The 24,809-nt window shown below is 44.6% G+C and overlaps 1 protein-coding gene across 1 annotated transcript in view; it reads left to right on the plus strand.

Annotated features, from left to right (window-relative positions):
- The first annotated feature begins 3,948 nt into the window (after positions 1-3,948).
- Positions 3,949-24,809, plus strand: part of LOC145355951 (RNA-binding protein Musashi homolog 1-like) — a 141,827-nt gene continuing 120,966 nt past the window's right edge. Inside the window, exons 1-5 of the mRNA XM_080208460.1 lie at positions 3,949-4,091; positions 4,406-4,446; positions 4,869-4,950; positions 5,157-5,241; positions 18,264-18,305. Of these exons, the coding sequence (XP_080064586.1) occupies positions 4,030-4,091; positions 4,406-4,446; positions 4,869-4,950; positions 5,157-5,241; positions 18,264-18,305 (312 nt within the window). The 5' untranslated portion in view covers positions 3,949-4,029. The remainder of the gene's footprint in view (positions 4,092-4,405; positions 4,447-4,868; positions 4,951-5,156; positions 5,242-18,263; positions 18,306-24,809) is intronic.

A 24,809-nucleotide genomic window follows, 5' to 3' on the forward strand; every position in this document is an offset into this window, starting at 1 on the left:
ATAGAGATTGTAGAAACCCCACAGCACAGAAAGAGGCCATTCATCCCATCGAGTCTGCACTGACTTTCTGATGGAGCAACCCACCCAGATCCCATCACTGTAAACCCCACGTATTCACCTAACTATTCCACTCTAACGTAAGGGGCAACTTTAGCATGGCCTGCACATCTTTGGGCTCTGGGAGGAAACCAGAGCACCTGGAGGAAACCCACACAGACACAGGGAGAACATGCAAACTCCACACAAGCAGTGACTGAAGCCGGGAATCAAATTGGGTCCCTGGTGCTGTGAGGCAGCAGTGCTAACCATTGTGTCACTGCGCCTTTCTGGCGATGTGCTGGTAATTTTCAATTGCCTGCGTTGGATTTTTCAGATGTTCTTTTCCCCTCACTGGTTCAGAGTTGTTGTGTGTTTATATTGTACCTCCATCAGGCTATATGGTTGTGTCTCGGCAGGCCATGTCCAATCATCATACTCCAGTGATGAATGTGGGGAAAGGCTGGGGTCCAGCCGGTCCTTTTCCCTGTCTGTTAATTTTATGAGTTTCCTGTACCTTCAACAAGTACTTAGTTGTCTGTGAGACACACTGAGGGGTGCAAAAGGCGCTAGGCAAATGCATGTTCTTTCTTTCAGTGGTCACTTGAACAAGGTATAGACAGGTATGAGACAGGACAAGATGGCATCCCGCAAAGGAGGGAAACTGCAAATATTCAAGAATGCCACCGGATGTTAAACCTAGGATGGGACGAAATGATACCTCACAGAAGTGAACACCTGGATCTGAATGCTACCCCCTCACCCACACCCCCCCCTTGCACATTCACACACGCAATGCGTACATCTGCCTGTAATCTGACACCGTCCAGTGTTTGGGGCAAAGGTGAATATAAACAGTGGAAGGAGATCAAATTCAGTGTGTATCAATGGGACCAAAGTGAATTCCATCTGCTCGGGTAAACCTCCACATTCTCAGTGAAGCACAGATTAGAATGCATCAAGTTATTGCCTCTGAAAAATTGAAGGTACTTGAGGATGTGTTGGAATATGGTGAAAAGAATTGAGAACATCTAGGAAGACCTATTTTAGCGGGTGTTAGTTCATTACCGTTGGGCTTCGCAGTTCATTCTGATTTGGCCTCGTGTTTCCGAAGGCAGTTATGCAAGTGTTATCAATACAGTGGCTTCACGCTTTTACATTGGCCATGTGACCCTTAATCCTCAATGTGCGCCAACACAGTTTGGGGAAGCGATGTGGTCAAACTGGGCGGAATGGCTTACACGGTTAAAATACAAAAAAAACACTTCTCAGCCACTCCACTCTCCCCAGTGAACCTCCGCCAGCAGCCTGCCATCAAAATCACAAATCAGGTACAACTGAATCCGGAAGGACACAGCACTGATTTGAAAAAAATAAATAAACAAACTGCCCTGGTGTGCAAAATTTAAATAATCTTTTAAGCTTGCAGAGGGGCGAAACATTATTTTGACATATGGCCTGTAAGGGGAGGGAAGCATTCTCTGAACTGCCGCTTGCTCTCCTCTCTCTCCCCACATCTGTGGCGCACAGCCCCAGGTTATATTTTGATGGTTTGTCCTCTGCCTCTTTGTTGCACATGTGTAAACTTTAAATTGCTCCGTCCTTTCGTCCGCCTTGTTGGTATTCTCTCTCTCTCTCCACTCTTTTGTAAACGATTGGCCAAAGCATGTGGAAGCATTTCTGCCCCTCTCTAACAAAACGGCCGTTGACAAGTTCCAAAGCTTAGTGTGTGTGTGTCCGTCTTCGACCCCTCTCCCCACCCCAGGGGCTGTAAATTTATTATAAATAAACCGCTCCTTGTTTGAACAATAGTGCGCATTCTGTCAAAAGGCTGAATGAGTGGAATGCTCCAAATGGTCACCTATTAAAAAGGTGAAGGGCACCCGGAACTACCGCTATCGGATCATTTACATGACTATCCTTTCTTTATATCCGGTGAGACCAGCGCTGGTGTGAATCCTATTTAGTCTCCGGTCCTTACAACTACTTTTAGCTGATTATCTTCCTAAGAGTGACCTTTCCAACTGAGCTAGGCAGGGACAGAGATTTGTTTTATCGGCCACCGTGTGCCATTGATTAGTGTAAAGCGAAATTGCCTCTTTTTTTGTGTGTGTAAACACCCAGATCGTTTTTCTAAGTTGTGTTTTTGTTGTTGAGAGTGAAGATGACAAAATGAGGTCGGCTGTACATCTTTGAGGCGATGCCCGATCGGAATATCTACTGCTTTAACTTTTCGCAAGGTTTATATCTTCGGATGACACTGCGCCGACTGAAAGTCAAATTCTGTTTCGCTCTGTTAACAATAAATAAACAGGAGTTAAACCTTCCTGCAAAACAAAAGCTTTTCCTGGGGAACTGCCGGGAACACACCACCGGTCACAGGGATCATAAAACTGAGACATTTCCATAATACAACGCCCTGGATTAAATATAATCCGTAACGCAGATAGGAAAGTGTGTTGAAATTTAGATATATATATGTACTCTTGAGTGTTATAGGTCGTTTCATCCGAAGCCGGTCCTTAACGGCTTAGAATCGTCGTGGCTGCAGTTTTGAAATTTAGTGCACACAGCATCCCTTCCACCTTTCAAATCGCGAACGGTTTCAAAAGCGACTCTCCCCATTACTGTGTAATGAGTGAGATGCCACGTGTAAAGATTCCGTAGAAATTTAATTGCAACCATGATACACGGAAAATTCACAAGACGCCCGGGCAAGCAGGGTACCTGAGCATTCAAAACACACTTCCGCAATCACACGGAGATAAAAGCCATTCTCGTGTTTGCTTTTTAAAAATAAACCCTAGCAGTGACATAGATGTGAACATGGGGCAGTGGAGGCAGGCTATCAATCGGACTTTGTTCTGGAGGGTTTGGATACGGGCGAGTATGAATACAGGAGAGTGACCAATGCTTGTGCTGCGGTAAAACGTTATTATCTTTGCCGGGGGGGCGGTGGGGGGGACCAGTTTGTCTTTGTACTTCAAAAATACCCAGCTCCTACCGAATCGACCGGGAGAAGAAGTCTAGAGGCTAATTCTCTCGCGGGGAGGCGAGGTGGCAGGGGGATGGGACGAGATGGGATGGGATGGGGGGAGGGTGGCGAAGGGTCATTCTAACTGACCAATACAGGAGATGCCACCCCTTCCTCTCTCTATCTGCAAGTAGCAATGGACCACCCACAGGACGACACTTGAATAAGCCTTACCGCCAGCAATTAAAGAAATGCCCAGAGATGGGTCTGACTTATTAACCCAAAAAGAAAGCAACATCCCCCCCCACCACTGGCCACCTTAGACACACACACAGTACGGGAAGAGTAACATCTCGAGTAGCTGATGTGTAAATGTAACAGTTATTGTTGGATACCGATGTCATTGTACCTGGATATTGTCCATTTCCTGAGATTATATATAGAAAGTAACATCCTTTTTCTATTAAAAGAGGAGGGCGAGATATATATATAGAAACATCCTATTTCTATAAAAAGAGGAGCCTTATATCCGACCCACGTGGAGAGGAAAATAAATCCAACAATAAAATAAAAGTTGCAACTTTGAGGGCGCGCTCTTGCCCATTGTTACATCACAGGTTGCCCCGGGAGACGGGGGGAAGGGGCGGGGCTATGGGGCGCACCCCCCTCTCCTCCCCCGCCGCCCCCTCTCCTCCCCTGCCCTCCCCCCCCTCCCCGGAGGCCACGCCCCCTCCCGGCGGCGGGGAGAAAGGGGGCGGGGCCCAGGCGGGGAGAAGGGGGAGGGGGTTCAGGCCGGGTCATGAGGAGCCACTCGGCCGGGCTGCCCCTTCCCTCTCTCCCTGCCTGCCTGCCGCCCGCCCGCTAGCCACTGACGATCCTCTCGCTTCTATTTTCTTTTCCCCCCCGCCCCCCCCTCACCCTCCCCCCCCCTCCCCTGACTCCCCTCCCCTGTGTGCATCCCCCCACCTCTGCTTGAGCGGGCCGCCCTTCCTTCTCGCCTTGGCTGGGACTGGAAGCTCATGGAGGCGGACGCTAACCAAGCCAACTCGGTGCTCAGTGCAGACTCTCAGCACGATCCCTGGTACAGGAGCTCAAATCCAATTCATTCTCTTTTAAAAAAAAATATAAATTCAGCTTTCTGAAAAGGGGAAAAAATACGGAAAAAAATACATTTGCTTGTTAACGTTGAGAGGAAAGAAGGAAAAATGTAGCTAATCTCCTCAGATTTTAAACTGTAGTGTTGACTTTCTGGGAAAAAAAGGTGCTTTGGGTTAACGGCCCAACTTACTTTTTTTTCTTTTTAAATGTGTGTGTGAGGTGCCAACATGGCCGAATCCCATGTCTGAGTTCTGTCTTTGTCTTTTTTTTCCCCTCTCTCTCTTCATATTTTTTTAGCAAAATGTTCGTCGGGGGACTGAGCTGGCAAACCACGCAAGGTAAGGCAGGTCCTGATACACCTCCCAACTTTTTTTTATATAAAAAAAAACTTCTGCTGAAATTCAATCCAAATACTTACTGTGTGCGATTATTATTTTTTTTTAAAAACGAAAAGATTCTCTCTTGGTGTGCGTATATACATCGTTGTGATTGCATTCTGAAACCTTGTAGCTTTTAGTATGAGCAGGAATCACACTCTCTGCCTTTGACAGACGGGTGTTGTGTGTGTGTGTCAATCTGTAGCAATTTTTAAAAATTTAATCTGGGGATCCCCAGTACGTAGATTTTTAAATTTTGAATTGAATTGTAAATGGTTTTTGTTTGAGAGGTGTTCTCACAAGGTCTGATTTCCTCTTATTTATTTATTGTTACTCTATTCTTCTTCCTCCCACCTCCTCCGCACCCCCCCCCCCCCCAACAGAAGGTCTTAAGGAATATTTCTGTAAATTTGGAGATGTGAAGGAGTGCATGGTGATGCGGGATCCTGTTACAAAACGGTCAAGGTAAGTGAGCTGACTATCTTGCCTTACTTGCTACTTGGGAAACACTGTTTCTTCGCAAAACTTCGGGGAATGTTTAATTTTGGTGTTCTAAAATAGGTGATTGTTACACGATGTATCTTTTGGATTGATCCCTGTAGAAGACTTTTTTTAAAAAAAAATTGTGATTGCTCCATTTATATTTTGTTTTCTCTCTGCTTTTTTTTCAGAGGATTCGGATTTGTCACTTTTGTTGACCAAACGGGCGTAGATAAAGTTCTCGCACAACCGAGGCATGAGCTAGATTCTAAGACGGTAGGTCACTTTGTGTTTTCAATTCTTTCTCTTCCGCTCCCCCCCCCCCCCCCAATCCTCAGATGAAATGCAAGTAATTTTCATATAGTTGTGTAAGTGAGATTGATGCATAGTAGCACAGATTGCTGGTATGGTACACAACAGGGATGGCCACAGACACAGGGCAGGTTTCTGAGATTCACACAGCACCCTTCTCCCCTCCCCCTCCCATCACCCCATCTCCTTTTTCTCCTCTCTCATTCTTGAATCTTGCAAAGACGAGAGACACTGAGCCCCACGTCATGTGTTTGCTTTACAATCCACGCATGTTTGTCCTAAGTTTCCCACACTGAGAGATCCAGCTGGTTAAATAGTACAGTGTGTAAAATCCAGAAAGGGAGAGAGAGAGAAACTTAGGATTGGGAGGGGAAGGGGGGGGGGGCAGTGGGGGGTATTGGAAAGAAAGAAGAGTGCCTGAGCGTTCCCACGGCGATCGTTGGCAAGGCAACAGGGGCTGCTGGGGGGAGGGGGGGGAGTGGGAATCTTAAATAGGTCAGCATTCATTCATCAGACCAGTACTTAGTGACATTAACAAGATGACCGATTTTCTTGGACTGCGAGGGGAATGGAAACCTGTTTCCTTTTGAAAAGACCTGTTTGTTAGGGATCTGTGAAGTGCTATCATTACTCCAGCGCAGGGATTTATTTCATTTTTATTGTGTTGTACAGGTTTTTTTTATCAGGATGCAGGGCAAGGTCTGTGTGTAGTAGGGATGATTAAACTGGGACTGGAGATTGTCTCCTGGCAGCAAGTAGATCAGTGCGGAATGCCCAATAGGGTGGATTTGGAGTGCATTTGTGATTTAGTTTCTGTCTTTCTCTTCCCCAGGTCACGTTCTCCCCCCCCCCTTTCTTTCACACCGTGTTTTACACTCTTATTCACTAATCTACTTAGTGACGGCCTTGCTTCTAAATCGGCTCAACGGTTCACTGCTTTTTCAGTTTATTGAGGATGACCCATCGAGGTGATTGGGAGGGGGTGGGGAGTGGTAAGAAGGATATTACAAATTCTATCCCTTTATCGTCTGTTTTCCTTTTCCTGAGTATTATGGTTTCTGGGCTAGTCATCTCACATTTTTCTGTGTTAATAAAGATCAGAGAATTCATTGGCCTTTCAGAGTGGACTATTGCGTAGAACAATGCCTATAGGATAGCAGTGTCAAACTGGTATGTGTAGTGTGTATAGACCATGAGATAATATAATGCAGAAGGAGGCCATTTGGCCCACTAAGTCTACGTCACTCTTTGAAAGAGCTATTTGTATTTTCCCACACCCTGTCCTTTTCCGTTTTCCCAATAAATATTTCCTTTTCCAAGTATCAGTTCAATTCTCTGTCCGCTTCCAGCAGCCTTTCAGGCAGTGTGCTTCAAGTAATCACAACTGAGGCCATTTGTTTACTCGCTCTGACCTGCCCTGCCAAGGCAGATGCCAGCCATCATCAAGTTTTTTTGCCCAAGTAACAATTCTTCATGTGTGAGCTAGTTTGTTGAATGACAGATGACATCTTTATGACATGTGCTTTCCAACTGGGCTTCCAAGGTAATCATTAGGATCTTGAGACTTTCTGGTATCTTCTCTTTCTGGCCTGGGTTTTTGATTTTAATTGTTTGCTATCAAGTTACTTGGGCTAGGCCACCAAATCTGAGTTCAGTTTAACTCAGCAGTGACCACTTTGGTGGATCCATGCATAAACCAGTTTTAGTTCTGGTAGAAAATCAACTTGAGCATGGCAGTTACTAAGTTGCCAGAAAAAAAAAAGGCTTGTGTAAAGTTAACTGTTAAGGAGGACTTGTGATGAGTTACTGGGTTGTGCCAGAAGGTAGTGAACCATGGTAGAACTGACATAATCTGTGACAAGGTCCTGGACTCAGCCTTGTGCCTGGAGTTAGTGTGAAAACCCAGGGAATGAAAAATAATTTTGTATGCTTTGTGTTTAGTTTCCCCTCCACTGACTGCTTACTAGGATATGGTTCCTCCATCACTAGGTGACCTTCAATGCTTCATTCAATGGGGAATAGTTATGCATATTTTCTGAAGGTGCATGCAAGTGGATTTGTTGCCTATGAGGTGCTTTCTGAGGGTGTTGCTGGTAAAACGGTATTTATTTTCCTTGAGAAGATGGTAGTGATCTGTTACCTTGTACTATTTTGCAGTCTGTGGTGTAGGTACACCCACAGTGCTATTAGGTAGGAAGGCATAGGGGCTACATGGTGGCACAGTGGTTAGCACTGCTGCTCGTAGCACCAGGGACCTGAGTTCAAATCCAGCCTTCGGTCACTGTGCGGAGTCTGTGTGTTCTCCCCACGTCTGCATGGGTTTCCTCTGGGTGCTCTGATTTCCTCCCACAGTGCAAAGATGGGTGGGTAAGATGACAGGACATGAAGGGGAAATTTTAGCATGGCCAAAGATGTGTAGATTAGTGGGGATTAGCAAGGTAAATACATGGGGATAGGGTTTGGGTGGGATGCTCTGACAGAGAGTTGGTGGAGACTCATGGCCCAAATGGCCTATATCTGCACTGTAAGGTTTCTATAATTCTATTTTGACCTGGCAACATTGAGGGGATGGTGATATACTTCCAGGGCTGAAGATGAAACTTGGAAGCAGTGCAAACTGAGGCAGACAGTGTAGAACTTCAAAAAGAGAAAGACAGATAGAGTTGCAGCTGGGTAGTAGAGGAAGTTCACTGTGGAGAAGTGTGAGGTGATGCATCTTTTAGTAGAAGGAACATGGAGAAACAATATTAAATATGGGATAAAATTCTGAATGGGGTACTGGAGCAGAGGGACCTGGGTGTATATATGCAGATATCATTGAAGGTGGCAGGGCAGGTGGAGAGAGAAATTAATAAAGCATATAGTATTCTGGGCTTTATTAATAGGGGCATAGAGTACAAGAGCAAGGAGGCTCTACTGAATTTACACAAGACACTAGTTAGACCTCAGCTGGAATTTTGTGTACAGCTCTGAGCGTCACACTGTAAGAAGGACATGAAGGTGTTGGAGAGAGTGCAGAGGATGTTTATAAGCATGGTTCTAGGGATGAGAAACTTCAGTTATGAGGATAGATTCAAGAGATTGGGACTGTTCTCCTTGGAAGGAAGGCTGACAGCAGATTTGATAGAGATGTTCAATGTCTTGAAGGGGCTGGACAGAGTAGATCAGGAGAAATTTGCCACTCAAAAGGATGAAGAGTGAGAGGGCACAGATTTAAGCAAAAGAGGCAAATGTGATGCGAGAAAAACTTTTTCTCTGAGCGAGTGGTTCGAGTCTGGAGTGCACTGCCTGGAAGTGTGATTGAGGCAGATTCACTTGAGACATTCAAGAGGGCATTAGATGATTACTTGAATAGAAACAAAAGGCAGGGGAATGACACTAAGCCATAATGTTCATTTGGAGGCCTGGTGCAGACGTGATGGACCAAATGGCCTCCTTCTGCAGCGTACTGGTTCTGTGATGTGTGACTTGGAGATGGTGTTCCCATCTGTCTGCTTGTCGTTATTCGTCTGGGTGTGGGAGATATTATTAAAGAAACCTTGGTGAGTTATTGCTGAGCTCCCTGTCGCTGGTGCACTCGGCAGACTTGATGTGCTGGTGGTTGAGGAAGTGGATATTTAAGCTAATGGGTGGGTTGCCAGTGAAATGGACTTTGTTGTGGATGGTGGTCTTGGAGCTGTACGCATTCTGGCAAGTGGCGAGTGTTTCATAACGTTGCTGACTGGCACCTTGGTGGCAGGGAGATGGTGAGTCAGGCACAGTAGAATATCCAGCCTCACACCTGCTAGTAGCCATGATATTGATGTTGGTGATCCTGTTGAGTTTTTGATCTGTGCTGACCCCAAGGTATTTTTGATGGTGGGGTGCGTGATTGGCAATGGTAATACTAAAATGTCAATAGAGTGATGGCAGGGCTGTCTGCCTGACATCTTTTGTGGTGTGAATGCTACTTGCCAATTAGTTAGCCTGGATGGGTTCAGGTGTATTTTGTATCTATGGAGATGATGGTGTAGTGGTATTGTCACTAGATTAATAATCCAGAAACCCAGGCTAGTGGCCTGGGGGACAGGAGTTCGTAGAATTATAGTGATTACAACAACCACAGAGGCCACACAGCCTGTTGTGTTGTGCTGGCTGCCTGCAAGAGCAATTCATCCAGAGGTTCTCCCCTGCTTTTTTTTTTTGCTTCCATAGCCCTGCAAATTTTCCTCTGACAACGAACCAATTCCCTTCAGAATTCCTGAGGATCATTATCTGAAAAAAAAAATTTGCAAGGTTATGACAAATCCCACCATGATAGCTGATGGAACTCAGTTAATAACGCAATAACGAAACTGCTGACCACGATATCGTGAATTGTTGCAAAACCCATCTGCTTCTCTGATGTCCTTTTTAGGGAAGGAAACATGCCATCCTTACCTGGTCTGGCCTATGTGTGGAAGCTCAATCATTGAGCATGTACAAGACCGAAATTGATAGATTTCTGGATACCATTGACATCAAGGCAAATGGAGATAGTGGGAAAAATAGTGTAAAGGTAGATGATTGGCTGTAACCTGTTTGAATGTCAAATCAGGCTCGACTACTCCTCCTGCTCCTATGTGACTCCACACCCACAATGTCCTAATGTAATTTGAGTTTGTTTACTTGGTTTGACCTAAAAAATAGGCTCCACGCCCACAACAATGTGGCTAACAGCCTCTGAAATGGCCTAGTAAGCCTCTCAGTTCAAAGGCAATTAGGGAAGGGCACTGAATACCAGCTAGCCTTGCGTTGACATGGATTCTCTACTCTTTGTTCAAATTCTGGCTTAATGGAGGAACGCATTTATGGTAGCACAGTGGTAATGTTGCTAATCCGTATTAGAGGTTTGGACAAATGCTCCTGAGACATGAATTCAGATCTCAACATGGTAGCCGGAAAAATTTAACTTCAATTGATTAATGCGTCTAGAATGAAATGCCGGTCTCACTATATAGTTACAAAAACTCCTGGATTGATGTAAAAACTCATCTGCTTCACTGATGTCCTTCAGGAGAGGAAATCTGCTGCCCTAAACTGATCTGGTCTACATGTGGCTGGGCAATGTGGTTGACTCTTCTGAAAAGGCCTAGTGAGCCTCTCAGTTCAAGGGCACCTTGGGTTGGGAAACAAATGTTGGCCTTGCCGGCAGCATTCGCATCCCAAGAACGAAAATGATTCACAGGTATTCATTGAGTGGTCTGTTAATTACATTTAGTAAGGTGGTATTGCCACACTGCACAATAGAGAATCTTTAATGTGAATCCAGGGCCTCCATAAGTACTGTGTCCTGGTCATTTTTATCAGTGCAGTCATTGACAGATGGATCTGGGGTAGTTGGATGACTGATGAGGTCAAGCAATTTTTCTCCTTGTGTTGCTTCTCTCACCTGTCCTTCAGGGCTCAGCTTGTTTGGTCAGTGGCGGGACCGTTGAGCCATTCTTAGTGATGGGCATTGGAGTCCCTGCTCAGGATACATTGAGGTATTTGACAGGGAGGAATATTGATTCATCAGATTGAGAGGTGGGGTAGGTGGGAATCAGCATGAGGTTTCTGTGGTTCTGAAACCACTTCCACCTCACTAAACCACTGTCCCTCCACATCATTGAATGTCCGCACAGCCATTCCCTTGCAGCAGGGGAGCCCTCTTCAACTCTCTCTTCCCTGTCATTTATAATTCCACCATGAACTCAATGCAGACTTGGGACAGCCCTCCACACCTTCTGATATGTGTGGAAAAACCAGTCAAAGTGAAAAATAATGCATCGCCTTGGATAAAGTGCCAACATGAGTTGTATTTCACTGCGTCAGGATCATCAGTGTGTTGCATCTGGATTAATTTTCATATGACTTATAGAGCATCGATAAATTGTATTGCAGCTGACCTAAACCTGAGGCTACAAAAATGGCGCAGTGTGTATCAATAGAATTCGACGTGAGCCTTTGTTTGCTTGATAATGAAGTGACCTGGAATGATCTGTGGAATTGTTTTGAAAATCTCTACACGATTATTTTAAAATGTAGATGTATGTTTGTATTTTCTGTGGGCTGGTGGGTATTGAAATTGTTTAGCATTTAAAAAAAAAGTTACATAAACATTCATTTGATTCACTCCGTCTGATACCAGAGCCAGTTTAATGACTAGGCTGTGTGATGACTGGGGGTTAGATTAAGAGGAGAAGTGCAGATTGAGCCTTTAGACACCTTGCACTTCTATTCCTCTTCCACCTGAATGGTGGAGGCTGCAATACAGACCTTTCCTTCCACTTGAGATCTTATCAAATCAACATTTTGAACCTTCCAGAGACCTGTTTGTAGTCCGTTGCGCACGGCAATCCAGTTTGAATTAAGATCATGGAGGCAAATCGAAGACTCTGTCCTGTAGCCTTGCAGCTGTGTGAAGTCCCTGGTTCAATCCAAGGTCAATGCTGAATTCGGAGATCTCAGGATTTGGGGAGAGTCTTGTAGATTCTACAGTCGGCCACAGCATTCCTAGGTTGGGGGGTGGGTGGGAAGCAATCGGCTTCTGTTTGCTCTGTTGCATCCTCTACTGGACACTTGGTGAGAACAGGATTAGGAAGATTTGTGCCATCCCTTGGATCTTTGAGGCTTGCACACAAATAATGGCCTTGGGTAAAGTAGCATCTATGGAACCATCTTTCAGTAAAAGACTCAAAGATTTTGGAAACTGGGGTGGGGGGAATGTTCAGTGGATTACCCTAATTGTATTTTTAAATTCAATTCTTACATGTTTGTGAGAAACGTAGATACAATTAGGATTCCCATTGATTAAAAATTGGTAGATTCATCTGAGTCAGATTCTGCCCTTTTAATAGGATCTAATCTCCTTTCTGTTTGACCTACAAAAGCTATTTTTTACATTGAAACCATTCTATTGAACAGTTCTTTTTCAACACACCCAGATTTCTGTTTCATACAATTGTCTTTAAAGACAATTGTAAGCTTTCACCAGCACAGTTCAGGATTCCAGGAGAAATCTATCTAGTTATCCAACAATTGATTCTTTGAGAATTTGTAGACCTGAGTGCCAGACTTTTATCGGTCCACAAACTACCGGGCATGGCACCAGTGTAAAACCAGAACAGTGCCAATGCTGGCAACCACAACTTCCTAGTTTTTAAGGTGAAATGGCTTCAGGGACGATGGCTCTCCTGGGTATTTTGACCAGTTCTTTGTGCCTTTGGTAACACAATGAAAGCTAGTAAACAGTTTCTTCATCCAAAGAAAAAATAAATCCTATTTTAAATGCCAGGAGCTCAAAATCTGTTGGTTTTAACAAGCTGAGCTTAACAGTAATCAGCGAGACCTCCCACCTAAGTTTGAGATAGCAGATTGCTTTTTTTTTGCTGATGAGGCATAAAGACCTTTTCATTTAATTTTGAGATTAAAAAAAATGTCCATTACTGAATGTTTTGCAAACTGGTTTAGCTTCGGCACTTTCTTAGATGTTTTGCTGCCACCATTGTGTCATTTCGTTTAACTCTTGATCATTCCAAGGCTCGCTACGTGCTGTCAAGGTTGCATTATGGGATCATCAAGCAGGACAAACATCTAATATTTGGAAAATTTCCTGCTTTACATCCTGATTCTTAACACTCTGCTGTCTTTCTTTGCACACGAGCTGACTCGCCCAAGTGACTTCACTTTGTGTGCGAGCCCAGGCAGTAGGTGTCTGCCGCATCCTGCCCTGTATTCTCACTTAATGCCCACACTTGTGCAGTGGTCAGCAGAGAGTGGACAGCAGCAGAAGCACGGGTTGACTTATACTTGACTACTTTTTGGCTGGGGGGTGGGGGAGGGGTGTGTACCTTTTTAAAATTGGAGACAGGCCATTCAGAAGTGAAATTAGGCATCACTTCTTCACGCACGAGCGTTGGAGAAGTCTTGTTCAACTTTCTCTTCAACCCTGCCCGTCCTAAAGGACGCTGTGTCAGTTGGAGCATTGAGATTGATAGCATTATTAGGCAATGGATTTGAAGCAAAGCTGGTTAAATTGAGCTGAGGTATGCATCAGCCAGTAACCCATTTAGGGTGCCTCAAGTTTTTTTTTTGCTTTTGTGAAATCCCTACCGATTCCTACTAATCCCCTGGGATACGACACTTTTTTTCTCTATGCAAGATAGAATTCCTACAGTGCAGAAGAAGGCCATTCAAGCCCTTGAGTCTGCATCGACACTCTGACAGGGCATCTTACCCAGGCCCCCTCCCTGTAGCTCCACCTATTTACCCCACTAATCCCCCTACATACACATCTTTGGCCATGGTAAACTGCCCCTTAGTGTCCAATCAACCTAGACTGCACATCTTTAGACTGTGCAAGGAAACCGGACCATCCAGAGGAAACCCACGCAGACACGGGGAGAACGTGCAGACAGTCACCCAAGGCTGGATTTGAACCTGGGTCAATGGTGCTGTGAAGCAGCAGTGCTATTGGCTGGGGGGTAGGGGTGTGTACCTTTTTAAAATTGGAAACCGGCTGTTCAGAAGTGAAATTAGGCATCACTTCTTCACACACGAGCGTTGGGGAAGTCTTGTTAAACTTTCTCTTCAACCCTGCCCAACCGTTGTGCCACCGTGCTGCTCAAAATTTAGTTCAATAATTAAACATGGGTATTTATTACTTTATTCCCATAAATTGACTGGATAGTTGTTTGTATAATCTCCAGTGCCGTATTGAGGGAGCGCTGCATCGAGAAGGATTGGAAACTCAAGGTTAGAGGTGAATGACCAACTTCACTAATTTAAAAAGCCTTTCTCAATATTGCACCATTGAACACACTGGTGTTATAACATTGAGAGATATTCCTCTTTTACAGAGTCAATTTTGTAGACTTCGATGCCTTAGGGCCCACTTAACCTAAGATAGTTGGCAATTCAGGAAATAATCTTCAGATAATACATAAGCGTTAAGGTATTCAACAAATTATTTTCGTGTGTGAAAGAATCTCGCAGTGCTTGTGATATTTAGTTATATTTTTGAATGTTGAAATCAAATATATGCAAAGTTAAGTTTATTTATTATACAGATTTAAAATCTAATCATGCACCCACTATAATCTATATAACTGGAAATTTGACGTATATTTTTTTTAAACCATCATCAAGTCAGACAGACTAACACAGGATGTGAACTGAACCAGGCCTAAACCCCATATTACTGGTAACCCACTGGAGTGAGTGGGTGTGAAGAGGAAGCTTTCCTTTGGTGACTCCATTTTTACTGTTGGTTATTCATTAGTGGTTGCTGTTCTTTATTGAATCATAGAATCCCTACAGGAGAGGGCCTTTCGGCCCATCGAGTGTGCATCGACTCTGACAGAGTATCTTACCCAGGCCCTATTTACCCACTCCTTTTCCAGGACTAATCCTCCCCCACAGCTTTGCCATGGCTAATCCATCTAACCAACAGGTTTTGGAACACTAAAGGGGCAATTTAGCATGGCCAATCAACCTGCTCATCTTTGGACTGTGGGAGGAAACCGAAGTACCTGGAGGAAAATTGTGCGCAGACTTGGGGAGAATGTGCAAACTCCACAACAGACAGTCACCCAAGTCGGGAATTGAACCCAGGTCCCTAGAGCTGTGAGGCAGCAGTGTTAATTACTGTGCTGCCTGTGAATTAAGAAAATTACTAACTTTTGGAGGCTGCTGGTGATACTTTCGGTAAACCCCCATTCCCAATGTACCTCTCTCTGCCCTGATCGTCCTGCCTCACTGTGTCTGAAGCATGATAAGACGTCTCCCAACACCAGGTTAAAGTCCAACAAGTTTATTTGATAATAAACCCACAAGTTTTCGTAACGCTCTTCCTTCATCGGGTGAGTGGCTCACCTGAGGAAGGAACAGCGTTTCCGAAAGCTTGTGGGTTTATTATCAAATAAACTTGTTGGATTTTAACCTGGTGTTGGGAGACTTCTTACTGTGTTTACCCCAGTCCAACGTTGGCATCTCCACGTTCTGAAGCATGATGCCATCCTTTAATTTGACCCTATGTCACTGTGCTTGGCTCTGTACAAAGTGCCAACCAGATTGCCCATGCGCAACTTGGCAGTGTGCGGTTATTGGTTAGAAGCACAGTAATTTGAAAGAACAGATGAAACTAGAGTTTCTAGTGGTTATTCTTGGCCCAACTCATAAACAATAGCTGGGGGACCACGGACCCTTATTCTCCAATCCCATTAGATTAGGGGTTCTTGAACAAGCTCGAGAGACTGAATAGCCTGCTCTTGTGTCTGAGACCAGCCGTAGTGTCCCATCTTAGACCCACTGCGGTCAGCTAACTCGCTACAAGAGTGGGGTTTGAACACGTGCATCCTTTCGGTCTGTTGGGCTGAGTTATGGAAAATAAAGTGAGACAGGTTTATGTTCCCAGTCACTGTAGACAAAACTGAAAGTGGGTGTTCCTTGCAAACCCTTCAAATACTGACCTTTTAAGCGCTCAAGTCTTGTCAGGAATTTCTCACTTCTGACTAAGAAATTCCTGACTGGAGACTTGAGGAATGCAGGAACCAGGCTCTGTGTGGAGGTGTCTCTGATTTTTGACAGGGAACACGGTGGGCCCCGTGTCTACACATTGAACGTTCTGGTGCGATGGCTTGACTTGTGGGAACATCGTGAGATGCTGTTTTTTTTTTACCCTTGAGCTGACGTACATACAAACTGTTTGGCAGGTTATTTTTGAATTAAATATGTTCATTGAGTCATTCTGTCTGGTACTTGGAGCAAGTTGAATAAATAGGTTGTCCGGCAACTATTACACTCTGCAGCTGAGTGTGGGCTGGTTGTGAATATAGAAGGTTGTTTCATGGAAAAGAAAGTTGAGATAATCCATGGCTTGTCCTTCCCCTCTTGACTAAGCAGAATCTTGATAGGAAGATGTAAAATTCTGTAGATGTGCCTCAACTAGCTGGCAGCTGCTGAGTATTGAATTCTGGCTCATAAGAGGCCAGGATAAAATCAGATAGGCCTCTTGCCCTTGGAGCTATTTAAAAATACCAGTGGATTTCCTGTATTGCCCGAATCACAGGGCAGTATGTGGTATTATATAACAACACAGGGTCCTTTTTGTTGTTTAGCTACACAACATAGTGTTATAAGCAGGGGCACTTATTGTACTGATTTGAAAATCCAGCTGCAAGTTTTCTTTGCTAGTTCAGAATAAAACCTTGACCCTTCTCTCCTGGTTGTTTCAGGATCAGCTCCCTGTGATTTAGACATCCACATTGCTTTGATTGGGTCATTACTTAGTTGCAATGTCACCTCATTTGCCAACCCCTGTCTCCCCATGCTCTGTATCCTCACATCAACAAAACTGTGATCGGGAAGCCATGTGATGCAGAGGTGGCTTCCTGAGATATCCCATGCTAACAGTTGGACACTGGACATTGGCGTCGAGTGTTCTTCATCCACTGAAGCCCTCTGCAATTCCAACCCTCATCAAAAAGCAAGACTTTAGTAGTGTCATTACAGCTTGCAAATATGTAGTGCCTTAATCTTGTACAGTGTCCCAAGCTGCCTCAGAATAAGACTTGACATTGAGCCAAACTGCAGAAAAGTAGGGCAGGTAACTTAAAATCTTTATTAAAGAGGTAGATTTTAAGGAGGATTTTTAAATGGGAGAGGTGAAGGGAGAGGATTTCAGAACTTGGGGCTGAGATGGCTGAATGCTTGGCCGTGAATAGGAATCGATGGGTGGTGAATAAGGCATGCTATATTAGCAGCGGCTGTATGGTTATGGTATCTACTGCATGTATCTGGATAGGAGAGCATGCCTGCCGTGCACGTGACGTGGCTGTAAGTGCAATATTTGTGGGAGTGAAAATGAGAGAATGGAGCTCCCGCACGCATGTAATTTGCAGCAAGACTGTTGAAGAATGAAGGGTACGCACCCATCTTGGGAACTTTTCAAATGGATTGATGTGCCAATCCCATGAAAGCTGATGTGACTCATTCCAGTTCTCTGGCTGATGTAGTTTTGGAACTTTGTATGGACTGAGGGAAGTGGTGGGTGGACAGTGGCTGGTGTCGATCATTACTCATGTTTCATTCTTTGTATCATCCAAACCCAGTCCCAGTCGGGATTATGCACTCACTCTCACAGCAACAGTGGGAGCCTCTATACATCCTCAACTAAGAAGCAGTGTGTATGTATATAAGTGATTGAGAGGAAAGTATGTATATAAGTGGCTGAGAAAGAGAAAACTTGAAAATATTGAACATTTTTTTGTTGCAGAGAGCAGTTGAGGCAGAGACCATTTCATTTATTTGGGGAATAGTGCATAATTATTAGAAACGGAGAAAGATGTTTAAAGTTCATTTATTAGTCACAAGCAGACTTACACACTCACTGCAATGAACTTACTGTGAAAACTGGAGAGTCTGTGGGATTAGCTCTGGAGTGTCCTACCAAAGAACCTAAAGGGCTGAAAGGCCTTCTGGGTTTGTATGGTTCTGTGGTTTCTACATTAAAATTCCAGACGTGGAAGCCAAGATATAAGATTAATTTTAAGACTATTTAATAGTCTCTTCCCATCCACTCCACCCCCGATGGATGATGGAGGACTTGTTCTACATGGTTCATGACATTCTTGGCCCGTAGGTGTCAGGTGAGGATGGTGACTTCACTACCTCAGCCTTATAATAACCTCACTGTTTTCACTATTAACACTCGCGTGTGACAAACCAGAGGGTGCATTTGTGACATTACCTATTGGGGGAGAAAATCAGCTTCTCTGTGCTCTGCATTTTAGAGGACGCTGCATTCAGCTGACATCAGGTTACATTAGCCAGGAACCGTTTTGCAATAGCTTTTTAATGGGGTCATGATTCCATTTATTTTGCTGACAGTAAGGAACTTCTCTGCACATCCTCTTGTTTTGCAGTGTGATTCTTGCAGCACCTCTCAACAGCGTGTTTAATATTTGTTGTATTTTCCTCCCGTACAGATTGATCCTAAAGTGGCTTTCCCACGTCGAGCGCAACCAAAGGTAAGAGCCTTATGAGCACTGGCTTGCTTTCTTAGTGTATGTGTATTTTTTTTCTTCTGACCTTGTTTAGAGACTATAACGAAGGGATTGGCTGGGCAATATCGCATTTCCATGTGTCCCAGTTTTCCCACCACCAAAAGATTGTGTTGACACAACAGCTGCAGAGCACCTAGCTGGTGAAACATGGTTGTCAGGGGGTATAACTCTGATTTTTCACCCCCCCCCCCCCCCCCCCCCCCCCCCCCAAACCCCCGTCTCCCTTCCACTTCTCTCTCTCTCTTTCTGTTCTGAGATGTCATCCATTGTCACTCCTTGTCTCTGAGCCTTCAATGCCCATCACCATGGGAGGCTTCATGCCTGAGGTCTGGGGTTCCTGACCTCAGCTACCAAAACAGAACCCCCATAGGGTCTTCATTTTCTGAATTGTCCACAACTTTCATCAAGGGAACTACTGAAGCAGGAGCGATGCACGCTGCGCTGTGATTAAAGACAAAAAATGTTGGAAGTGCTCGGCAGATCTGGCGGCATCTGTGGAGTGAGAATCCAAGTTAACATTTCGGGTCGGTACTGTTGCATCACTAGCTTCACCCAGCTAGTTGGAAGAAAGACCGAAAACGGAATCCAACGTGACCTCTGCTTTGACCTGGCTGAATGTTTAAACAAACCTGGTTTTCAGTGTAGTGTGTTTTGGCACATAATTGATCAATTCTTTCCCCAGTACAGAAAGAGGTTGTTACCTTCTGTTATCTTATTACAGCAGAAATTGAGTTAGGGAGGGGAATCCTCAAGCTTGGGCTCCATGCTAAAGAGAAAGAATTGATACCAATTAGCAGGTTAGGAATGCAATGATTAATTGACTCAATGTGATGTCCGTAAGCCTGGGTGAAGTTTCTATACTTGGTTCATTGATGGCTACTTGGTCCATTGATGGCTACTTGGTTTGAAAACCACTGCTTGGCTTGTTCAAGTGGCTCGATCGGTGAATGCGTTGCGCGGTGAGGTGCTGAACCTTTTTTGACTAGAGTGCTCCTTGGCTAAATAGTATAGGCTACAACATTAATTAGTATGTCAAAAATGGTCTGCTTTCCTGAACGCTTAGAGTCGCCTGGATGGTTCGTGATCATTATGTAACTTGTAGAAATCACTCAAAGCATAAGAAAAACACAGTTCATGGTTAAGATCATCAGATTTTAAGTTACAGCTCAAAAGGTACATGATGTGAGCTTCTGGTTGTTGTCTAGTAAGCTCTGGTGGGCAGTTCATGGGGACAGATACCATGTGGGCACAGGTTTGTTGTGATTCCTCTGGCGCTATGTAACCCTGCGACCAGGGTTTATGTCATAAATTTAACAACCCCCAGTAGGCGGGGAAATTCATGGTGTTTTTCAAAAGGATAGAATCCCTGGCCAAGGCTGCCCAGGAAGAGTGCCACTCGAGTAGGATGTGGGCGGTCTGTGGAAATGTTCCTCCGAATCAGTCAACACCTTCAGGAGTAACTAATGCGATTGGATATGTTCTGCCCCCTTTCCCCACTTCACCAATGCAGCAGAACATAGTATTTGACAGCTTAATTTAATTACAAACAGTTATTGGCAATCCCCAGTAAATATCCTCTTCCCTAGCCTGAGTTTAGTAACTGTTCATTAACTTTGTGTGACATGTAATAGAGGGGTATGCGGTCGGCCAGTAAAACCTGGCTTTGCAGCATGACCATTTTCCTGTTGCATCTGCTGGTGCCCTGGGGAGTTGTGGCAGGAGTGTGGAAGAGGCCAGCGAGGAATATGGGACGGCAATATTGTAGAAAAAAAAGTTTGCTCTTTCAAAGAATGATAAATATGTGAAACAACCTGCTGGGTCTATTTGGTAGAGAGCTGATCTTGGCGGTATTAGGTGGGTGATAACAGGCTGGCAGCAGGCTTTGCCTTGCTCCTGATTTTTGCCTTTTTGGACAAAATGAAGCTGGATGGATGGATGACAAAAGTTGAGTAGGGATGAGCTTCAATTGCCAGAAAGGGCCCCTTCCCACCATTGATTTTTGCACATTCTAATTTGTGAAACTTGCAAGCTGTAGATTTGAGGTTATGGAAACGTGATGTTGGTTTTAAAAGGCCCCCTGGCATTGTACTCAGTGAGAGTTGGCACTGTGTGCTGTTTCATTGTAAGACTGGTTACCATTGCTTGCATTGAGACCTCGCTGACTTGGAAAGGGGCTTGCGTAATTAAATTCTCTCATTTTGTTTCCAGTCAAATTGCATTTGAGTTTGTTTGCTCTGCTGCTCTGTAGGGACCCTCTCTCTACCTTAATACGCTGGTGGCTAATTGCTGATAAGCGTTTTCGGAAGCTGCTTACAAGCTCCTTCTGACATGTCGCCCATACTAAAGTGTGGCTTAGCTGCCACAGCTGCATGGCTGAACACCAAGAACTTGCCACTTGATTCTTGTGCTGCGCACCAGGTAACAAAGGGACGTTTTCAATGTGTCACAGTTTGTAATCCGGGGATGGAGGGGCATGGGGAAGTCTCTTCAAGGTTCAGGCCCATCAATTCAATAGGAAGACCAATAACAAGACATGAGGAACTGTACCTACCATTTTGCTCCCTCTCTGTACTTCAATAACTATCTGGACCTCTACAATGAGAGGGCAGCCAGTTTGCCCCTTGCGCCTGTGCACTGTTTCACTATCGCCCTATACATGTTTCCGTTTCAAGTATTTATTAAATTCTGTTTTGAAAGTTACTGAATCTGCTTCCATTGTCTTGTCAGACAGTGCATTTCAGATCATAGCTCAAGGTGTAAATGGTGACAATAGCGCCCCTGATCTCCACACTTTTCACCAGAAACAGTTTTCCTTTGCAGTTTTTCATCAATGGGTAATAAAATTACATGTTTACTAAAGACTTTGTCATAAAAGCTACTGCTTGCTGACATCTGATGGATACTCCTGCAATAACTCAGCCTGCTAGTGTGTTGCGTAACCCTGCATACAAACGTTGATTAGATATCATGTCTCCAAAAGCATTGTATCCCCTTTTTCCATTGGCTATAAATTTAGCTGCCAAAGTTTACATGCTCTAGAATTCCTCCCCTAAAACGTCTTTACCTTTTCTCGATCTTTACTCCTTTTTAAGGCACTTTTTTTAAAGCCTTTGTTTAAACCTTTTTTTTGTCATCCGTCCCAACATCTTTGTGGCTCAGTGTCCAGTTTTGTTTGATCATGCAACCTGTTCAGGGTGTTGGGAGTGTTTTAGCATCTTAAGGATGTGACCATATAAATACAAAAACACAGGCTTCAGCCAGGCGACTGCTGGGGCTGCTGCTTCTTTTGCTCACTACATCCCTGGGTTAGAGAGCTGAGCATGAAATCAGATTCCTTGTAGGCTTTAGCTCCCCAGCCCCTGCTCATGGGTCTTGCATGAAGACTGGATGGAGCTCTGCCCTCTTGCCACCTGTGGTTGAACAGTGAACCAGTGCTAGGTTTGGGAGGGATGGGGTTGGCATGACTGTTGAATCAAGGTATCCTGTCATTGATCTGATTGTGGGACAGGGGATGTGGTCCTGAAAGAAAGGGAACTTTTTTACACATCTTTCACATTCTCAAAATCTCGAAGTGCCTTCCGACCAATTAATTAGTTTTGTAATATAATCACCAGGGATATGCCATATGACCTTATGAGCCAGCTCCACCAGTCTTCTACGTTAACTCCACTTTCCCCTCCTATCCCCATATTCCCTGTATCCTGAAGACTCCAATAGGCTTTGAATACTGACTGCATCTGCAGCCTGCTGGGGCAGAAAATCTCAAAGATAAGAAATCTGTCCTCCACGCAGGCAAACCCAGTGGCCAATGTGTACACAGCTTAAAAAAACAACACTGAGATCTGTTGTAATAAAAACAGAAAATGCTGAAAAGACTCAGTAGGTTCATCAGCGTCTGTGGAAAGAATCATAGAATCCCTACTGTCCAGAAAGAGGCCATTCAGCCCATCGACCACAATCCCACCCAGGCCCTACCCGCATATCCCTACATATTTACTCACTAATCCCTCTAACCTACGCATCTCAGAGCACTAAGGGTAATTTTTGACATGGCCAATCAACCTATCCCACACATCGTTGGATTGTGGGAGGAAACCCACGCAGACATGAGGAGAATGTGCAAACTCCACACAGACAGTGATCCAAGCTGGGAATCAAACCCAGGTCCCTGGAGTCGTGAAGCAGCAGTGCTAACCGCTGTGCTACCGTGCTGTGGAGAGAAATCAGAGTTAATGTTTTGTGTCCGTGTGACTCCCATCACGTCTCTTCCCTCTTCAGTTCTGAAGAAAAGTCATACGGACTCAAAACGTTACCTCTGTTTCTCTCTTCAGACCTGCTGAGTTTATCCAAAGTGTTCTGTTTTTATTTCAGATTTCCAGCATCCGCAGTATTTTGCATTTCTTTAAATGTTGTTTCTTTATGGTGTTGGTTGAAGTATAAATGTTGTCCAGGACATACGTGTGTTGATTTTGAAATAGTTCCGTGGGATCTTTCACATGCTGCTCCCTCAGTACTGCACTAAATGTTGGACGAGATTGTGCTGAAGTCTCTCGAATGGGGCATGAACCTATTGCCTGCAGACTAAAGTTGAAATTGGCCGACATATACAAAATATGATAGAAGAAGGTCGATGAGAAAAGAGAAAAGTTTGTGAACTAGGCTGAAATCTGGAGCCCCGATGTTAATTTTCACCAGTTAAGCCAAGGACTCCTGAGTCCAGTTGCACAATGTGAAGGTGATGTGATGTGAGGACGTCTAAATTTAATCAAGGCCTCCAGACAGATGGACGTTGTGAGACAGGTACTTCAGCAGTAGTAGATGGGGGCTTTCGCAGGCTGCTGCACAGCTGCTCATGCGTAGCGTGTAGATCTGGTGAGGGGACTTGTGTTTGGACATCACTGCTGAATCTGACCCTGCTGTCAGCCACCATTCTGCATCCAGTAGTTTTGGTAGCAAGTTCTACATTTTAACCGCACGCTTCAGTAAATAAATATCTGTTGAATTTCTTATTGGATTAATTTGTGACCAAGTTCTAAGTATGCTCTCTGGTTTTTGGGTCACCCCACAAGCAGAAGTATCTTCTTTGCATCTACACCGTTAAGCTTTTCATTATCTTTAAAGACCCCATTTGGTCACCGTCTGTTTTCCAGGGACAAGAACCTCAGCCTGTTCAATCTGAGCTAATGTTTATTACCTTGTTGTTTTGATATCATCCTTGTAAATCTTTATTACACCTTCAATGCTTCCAGTGTTGTTTTTTCATTCTGTGTGGTGTATAGTCTGATCCCCTTGCCTCATGGGCATGGGGAATGAAGTGGGATGGGGTTGCAGTCAGTCAAGGTAAGAAAATGAAGAGCCCAAGAGAGCAGTGTCATTGCTGCTCAATCATGAGTCCCTCTCGGGGTGTTGGCTGGCAGAGTCCTTGCACGGTTCCGAGATCACCACCTACAATGTTTTTAGTTATCCCTGCTGAGAGTGATCTTGTTGTGGAGATGCTGGCGTTGGACTGAGGTAAACACAGTAAGAAGTCTTGCAACACCAGGTTGAAGTCCAACAGGTTTATTTGGTAGCAAAACCTGCTAGCTTTCGGAGCACTTGCTGCCCCTTCGTCAGGTGAGTGGCAGTTCTATTCACAAACAGGGCATATAAAGACACAAACTCAATTTACAAAGTAATGATTGGAATGTGAGTCTTTACAGGTAATCGATTCTTAAAAGTACAGACAATGTGAGTGGAGAGAGGGTTAAGCACAGGTTAAAGAGATGTGTATTGTCTCCAGACAGGACAGTTAGTGAGATTTTGCAAGTCCAGACAAGTCATGGGGGTTACAGATAGTGTGACATGAGCCCAAGATCCCGATTTGAGGCCATCCTCGTGTGCGGAACTTGGCTATCAGCTTCTGCTCAGCGACTCTGCGCTGTCGTGTGTCGTGAAGGCTGTCTTGGAGAACGCTTACCCAAAGATCAGAGGCCGAATGCCCATGACCACTGAAGTGTTCCCCGACAGGAAGAGAACACTCTCTTCCCTGATGATTGTCGAGCGATGTTCATTCATCCGTTGTCGTAACGTCTGCCTGGTCTCCCCAATGTACCAAACCTCAGGACATCCTTTCCTGCAGCGTGTCAAGTAGACAACGTTGGCCGAGTTGCAAGAGTATGTACCGTGCACCTGGTGGATGGTGTTCTCACGTGAGATGATAGCATCCGTGTCAGTAATCCAGCACGTATTGTAGAGGTTGCTGTGGCAGCGTTGATGTTCAGGTAAGCGTTCTCCAAGGCGGCCTTCATGAACATGACAGTGCAGAGTCGCTGAGCAGAAACTGATAGCCAAGTTCTGCACACATGAGGACAGCCTCAACCAGGATCTTGGGTTCATGTTACACTATCTGTAACCCCCACAACTTGCCAGGACTTGCAAAATCTCACTAACTACCCTGTCTGGAGACAATACACATCTCTTTAACCTGGG

This window comes from Carcharhinus amblyrhynchos, chromosome 20 (assembly GCF_965287045.1).
Source record: "Carcharhinus amblyrhynchos chromosome 20, sCarAmb.v2.hapA, whole genome shotgun sequence".
NCBI lineage: Eukaryota > Metazoa > Chordata > Chondrichthyes > Carcharhiniformes > Carcharhinidae > Carcharhinus > Carcharhinus amblyrhynchos.